The sequence below is a fragment of the Capra hircus genome, unplaced genomic scaffold (genome assembly GCF_001704415.2).
Source record: "Capra hircus breed San Clemente unplaced genomic scaffold, ASM170441v1, whole genome shotgun sequence".
NCBI lineage: Eukaryota > Metazoa > Chordata > Mammalia > Artiodactyla > Bovidae > Capra > Capra hircus.
In genome coordinates, this window is record NW_017219261.1 from 15322 (window position 1) to 22163 (window position 6842).

At 44.9% G+C, this 6842-nt stretch overlaps 1 protein-coding gene across 1 annotated transcript; it reads left to right on the forward strand.

The window, feature by feature from the left end:
- Nucleotides 1–3093: 3093 nt before the first annotated feature.
- LOC108635561 (interferon omega-1-like) lies at nucleotides 3094–3749 on the forward strand. Its single transcript, XM_018045656.1, has one exon. It carries the CDS (start codon nucleotides 3170–3172, stop codon nucleotides 3713–3715), a length of 546 nt encoding a protein of 181 aa, XP_017901145.1. The 5' UTR covers nucleotides 3094–3169; the 3' UTR covers nucleotides 3716–3749.
- Nucleotides 3750–6842: the final 3093 nt, after the last annotated feature.

Here is a 6842-nt window from a genome sequence, read left to right on the forward strand (position 1 = left end):
CCAGGCTTGAGAAGACAGAAGCCACAGCTGTTGTGCACGAGTTGCTCCAGCAGACCTTCCAGCTCTTAAGCATCATGGGCTCTTGTGCAGGTCGAAATGAGAGCCTCCTGGACAGATTCCTCGTGGGACTTGATCAGTAGCTGGAGGACCTGGATGCGTGTGTGAGGGAGGGAAGGACACTGGAACAGTCACCTCTAGGGAGTGAAAACTCCAGATTGGCAGTGAAGGGTTACTTCCAGCGAATCAGTGTGTATCTCAAAGAATACAGCCGCTGTGCCTGGGAGGTTGTCAGCATGGAAATCAGAAGGTGCTTGGTCTTAGCCAACAAGCTCATCAGAAAACTCAGGAAATAAAGAAGGCGTTGAATCTGCAAATAGTTCATCTGGTCAACTAAAAGGCTATTTTCTAAGACTCAACGTGCAACCTTTAACTCTATTTTTGTGTCTGATGACATATAAATAATAGCTAATATATGGGCTTATTTAAATGTATGTTAAAGGTTTAGTTACCATAATTGTTTAAAACAGATTTAAGAATCCATTTTCCGTATGGTAAAAAGTTGTAATATTTATCTATTTATTTAAATTATCAGAAATATTTAGGCTGTTCATAGAGTTTAAATCTTTATCATTCATAAGATACTTGCTTTGTACTATATTTTGTACAAGACTACTCTTGTTTTTCAGTAGAGAAAATAAAAGTAATTCGAAAAGAACAAACGGGCTTGCACACATCTTTGAATAAAACCTGACCCAAAGCCTGATCCTACAAGATAAACCTATACTGAATTCACCTTAATAAAGAGGGAACAGGGTCACCCACCCTGGGTCACAGAAGGAACAATGGAAAATTTGAGGGGGGATTGAATGTGATTCTTGAGACATAGACTAGAGGTGGGAGGGAGATGGGTGGAGAAAAGCCCAGGTCATGGACTCAGGTGCCTGCTTGGGGCCTGGAAGAACCGGAGCGCCTTCAAGGATTAGTGGAGAACCACACACATCATGCAGAGAAGGCACTGGCGACCCACTCCAGTACTCTTGCCTGGAGAATCCCAGCGACAGTAGGCTGCAGTCCATGGGTCGCTAAGAGTCAGACAAGACTGAGTGGCTTCACTTTCACTTTTCATTTTCATGCATTGGAGAAGGAAATGGCAACCCACTCCAGTGTGCATGCCTGGAGAATCCCAGTGACGGTGGAGCTAGTGGGCTGCCGTCTATGGAGTAGCACAGAGTCAGACACGACTGAAGCGACTTAGCAGCAGAAGCAGCACATCCATCATGGGAGGTCAATCTGCATATGTGGAGTCTAGGATCCTGGAGTAGGATGAGGAAGGGAGAGGAAGTTTTCTACACTTGGCCATTCCTGAGAAAAGAGTCTTCCTGAACTCTTCAAATGGAGGCAAGAAAAACAAGGAAGGCCGGGGACTGCAGAGACAGCTAAGAGAGGCCATGCAGAACCAGTAGCTGCCATGAGAAATGTGACTCTAAGGAAGTAAGAGGGTTTCTCAAGCTTATTTATATATATTAAACACATATATCATTGCTAAACTTTGAATAATTCAATCAAAGGAGTGCCTTCCCTTGACTTCTAGGAGGATGCACCGTAATCCTCAGCACTTCCTCCCAGTGTAGAAATCCCCAGCGTGCTCTCCTCATTCACTCTGCATGAAGGCGTCCTCTCCATTCATACAGCTGTGTCCTTCTCCATTACGGTTTCTGGTTGTCAATTTCCCCTTACGACTGCAAACCACCAACTCAAAGCAGAACCAGAGTGAAAGTTCTAGCTCTGTCAGACACTCTCCTATGACTTCACCTGCTCTGCCTGCCAAGCACTGCGGGTCCAGACTGTCCAGCCTCCCAGAGAAACAGAGTAAATAGAGGGAACCCCGCCCCACAGTGAGCAATGGTGGAGACACCAGGGGCTCCTCTGAGCGTGCACCTAGGTTATTTCATGTGCAGGGCTTTTAATACATTTAATACATTTAGCAACAGGGGGACAGAGCTTTCCTCGCAGGACATATGTTAGTAAAGTGAACACTGGAAGAATACAATTTCTCAAAGTAACAAAGATCTTTGTGGGAATTCATATATTTAATGTAGGCAATCTTCAGGACATTGATGGATCAATCATTTTTCTTCTTTCCAGTTGGGACATACCGCACTCAGTAGCTATATGTAAAGTCAGAGGGACTTTTGAAATAATTTTATTCATTTATTCATTTCTCACTGTGCTGTGTCTTCACTGCTGCACGGACTTCACTCTAGTTGTGGCAAAGGTGGGTCCTCTCTAGTTGTGGGGCACAGGCTTCTCACTGTGGCAGCCTCTCTTGTTGGGGAGCACAGGCTCCAGTGCACTTGGCTTCGGTGGTGAGGGCCCGGGGTCTAGAGCACAGGGCAGGAGCTGTGCCCCCGGGCTCACTGTCCTGCAGCACGCGCATCCTCTAGGACCGCATGGGGTCCTGTTGGCAGGTGGACTCCTCACCACTGAGCCTCCAGGGAAGCCCCTCAGGGAACGTTTAAGTACATTGAGAGGTTTGGAAACCTTCCTGAGGATTAGGGTCCTAAACAAGTAAAAAACATTCCGATATTACCGTTAAAAATACCATTTCATTAACAGATTATTTTCTAAATAACCTTTCATTCAATACTATAGTATTACCTGAACGAGTAGCCTGGTTCTCACTGTCCTTGGTTCTCACAGGAAGAAAGAGACAGAGGAACAGAGATGCCCAGTGGAAGCAACTGCCTGAATGAATGACTGAAACTCACTAGATTCTGTGACATAAGTTGCCAGTGAGACACACCATCACTGAATGTCCTTCCTCCAGCTCTGAAACTCTGAGCAGAAAAAGTGCTGAACAGTGTAAATAAAAGTGATGAATAATAAAAATATTCTCATTTAATTGACATATACAATCGGATGGGTACATTTGAAAATTATTGGGAAATAGTTAAAATTAATACTTTAAACTGATGACACTTTCTTTGATCATATTGTGAATACATAAATGAAAATCAAAAAAGGAAGTGAAAGTGTATTAAAACAATTAGAAAATGAAATTTACCATGTTCACTATTTAAACGCCTCGCTTAGAAAGCATGGCATCAGAGAACCTCAAGGTTCCACCAGACGCCATCTCAGCCAGCCCAGCAGCAGCCGCATCTTCCCCATGGCCTTCGTGCTCTCTCTACTCATGGCCCTGGTGCTGGTCAGCTACGGCCCGGGAGGATCCCTGGGCTGTGACCTGTCTCAGAACCACGTGCTGTTTGGCAGGAAGAACCTCCGGCTCCTGGGCCAAATGAGGAGAATCTCCCCTCGCTTTTGTCTGCAAGACAGAAAAGACTTCGCTTTCCCCCAGGAGATGGTGGAGGGCGGCCAGCTCCAGGAGGCCCAGGCCCTCTCTGTGCTCCATGAGATGCTCCAGAAGAGCTTCAACCTCTTCCACACAGAACGCGCCTCTGCTGCCTGGGACACCACCCTCCTGGAGCAGCTGCGCACTGGACTCCATCAGCAGCTGGACGACTTGGACGCCTGCCTGGGGCAGGTGATGGGAGAGGAAGACTCTGCCCTGGGATGGACGGGCCCCACCCTGGCTGTGAAGAGGTACTTCCAGGGCATCCATGTCTACCTGCAAGAGAAGGAATACAGCGACTGTGCCTGGGAAACCGTCAGAGTGGAAATCATGAGATCCTTGTCTTCATCAGCCAGCTTGTAAGAAAGGTTAAGAGTGATGGATGGAGACCTAAACTCATCTTGATATGGACTCTCAGTGACTAAGATGCCACATCACCCTTGTACGCTCCTCTGAAGTCATTTTAGAAGACTCTGATTTCTGCTTTAGCCACCATGTTTCCTGAATTCAATCAATAGTACTTTCTCAGTAGCAATAAGCAAGTAGATAATAAAAAGTATTCAACTGCACAGGGATCAGTGCATAAGGGATGACTGCCATGATGTTATTTATGTTTATTTATGTATTTATTTTATCTCATCATATATATATCTTCATGTAAAAATGTTTGTCTGCATTGTAATAAAATTTAGAAAACATGTTCATTTCCTTAATCTTCTAATTTGTTTTATTTATTAATTTCGTATGAAAGTAATTACTGTTTTCATTATGAAGATCTAAATACATATTTGGTCTACATAAACCTATCATAGAATAGCATTTGTCCATTTATACTACAGAATAGTTGTATCACTTCAGGAAATGATTGTCAAAAGGTAGAATTTCTGGATCCCTGGCAGTCCAGTGGAATGGACTCCATGCTTCCAGTGTGAGACACTCAGGTGCCATGGATACCTGGTCAGGGAACTAAGATCCTGCAAGCTGTGCAGTGCAGCCCCCTCCACCCAAAAGAAACAGGTAGAAAGGAGTCTCTGAAACGGTGGTAGATGAGTAGTCCTGAAGCCACAAGTATGACTAGTTTATACCCAATCAACAGAGAATGGTTGGTGTCAGTATGTGGGGGGAGGACTCCCCTCCTCCAGGGAAGCTGCGAACATGGTGGTGCTGTCTGGCTGAGCCTGACTCCTGTTACTCTTCCTCCCGCCTTCTCCTCGGTCCCTGCTTTACTGAACAATCCACTCCCTTACACTACATTTTCACTGCCTCCAACACAGGAGCTCTGTTCTGTGATGGTTTCTGGCTTCAAAGTTTCTCTGAGTGGAAATCACTGGAAGAGAGCACAAGTGAAAGGAGAGTTCTAGAAGTTTCAAAACCTTTGAATGCAGCTCTGCTATTTAACAGCAGTGTGACCCTGCAAAATATCACAAACACTAAGGAGATGGATATGGCAACCACTCCAGTATTCTTTCTTGAAAATCCCATGGACAGAGGAGCCTGGTGGGCCACAGTCCATGGGTCACAGGAGCTGGACCTGTCTGAACCAACTTAGCATGCATGTAGGCACGCATTCTATCTTGATCTTCTTCTCAAATATGGGGAAAATAACAGTAGTTTTTCATAGGAGTACTGTTTGGATCAATAAGTCCATATTACAAGAAGCAAAAAAGTGTGCTTGGCACAAAATAATCAGGACAGTGAGAGTCCCAGAGTAGCTGCCCACAGGGAGCAGACTGGTCAGCTGGCCTGAGGCAGTGACTGAAAGGCAACACTGGAAATATGGTAGGTCTTTGGTAACAATAGTTAACTTGGGGGCTAGTTTCAACAGGATATTCAGTGTGGGAACTCTCCTGTGCTCAATGCTGAAGACAATTCCAATTTCTGTGTTTCAGACTTCTAGAAGTATTCTTAGGAAGTCACAGAAATTCTTTGAGAAAGAAGGATTAGTTGATCTATCATAAAAATGAATAATAGGGAAATCATAGAGATCTCATATGAATGCAGAAAATCACACACATTACTCCTTAATCATGTTTCTTGCTTCTTTAGTGTGAGAACTACTCTACTACTTCTTGAAGACATTTCTAAAATCACCTAATCAACTCTCTGTTGGGTTTCCGTCTTTCCAGCAGCAAGGCAGAGGCAGGAAGAAAGAGCAAGGGCCATGCAGTGTGAGGTTCTGCTCTCCAGCCCTGGGCTGGCCTGGGTTTGATCCTCGTTGTTTTCCATAAAGACTTCAGTCCCTAAGTGCTGGCAGTGTCACCTCCTAGAGTCGGTCCTTCTCAGAAATTAGTGCCTTTAGAGGAGAGACTGCTACAAGTGTATGCAGGTGTCTTATAACGGAAGCGAGAGTCTTTCTCTGAACAAGGGGCCATGAAGTCAATATTATTGGTCAAAACACATAAACCTTGCACATGCCTACTGCCAGCTGTCCATGATAACAATGGTACATTAATCTATATTCAAGACCATATAAGTCCCTATATGTTCTCACACATTGACCAAAACAGGATCTTATCATCCTTTTTAGTTTTTGCCAATCTGACTGGTGACACAGAGCATCTAGCAGCAACCATTAGTTTTCCTTTTCCTAATTGATGGTGGTTGTCATCAGTCATACTCCAGCCTTCTCGTCCATCTCTTGGAATCGGTTCGGAGAACTCTGAAAGAAAAGCAATCTGCAGGCAAAGGAGAAATGTACTGAAAACAACTGGAGCCCCAGCATCCCAGAGTAGAGCTGAGAAGAGCTGTGGAGTTGAGACTTTCATTTAAGACCAGGATGCTAGAGGAGGTGACAGCCTTTCTCTGTCATATCCACTGGAAATGCAGGTTTCTTCTGTGAATTTCTGATCCATAGCAATGAACCCTCTGCTCTTGCATTTGTCACTTTACGCAGGTAAGTTCAGTTCAGTTTAGTTCAGTCGCTCAGTCATGTCTGACTCTCTGCGACCCCATGAATAGCAGCATGCCAGGCCTCCCTGTCCATCACCAAATCCCAGAGTTCACACAGACTCACTTCCATCGAGTTCATTGATGTCATCCAGCATCTCATCCTCTGTCGTCCCCTTCTCCACCTGCCCCCAAACCCTCCCAGCATCAGAGTCTTTTCCAATGAGTCACCCCTTCACATGAGGTGGCCAAAGTACTGGAGTTTCCACTTTAGCGTCTTTCCTTCCAAAGAAATCCCAGGGCTGATCTCCTTCAGAATGGACTGGTTGGATCTCCTGCAGTCCAAGGGACTCTCAAGAGTCTTCTCTAATACCACAGTTCAAAAGCATCAAATTTTTGGTGCTCAGCCTTCTTCACAGTCAACTTTCACATCCATACATGACCACAGGAAAAACCATAGCCTTGACTAGATGGACCTTAGTCGGCAAAGTAATGTCTCCGCTTTTGAATATGCTATCTAGGTTGGTCATAAACTTTCCTTCCAAGGAGTAAGTGTCTTTTAATTTATGGTTGCAGTCACCATCTGCAGTGATTTTTGGAGCCC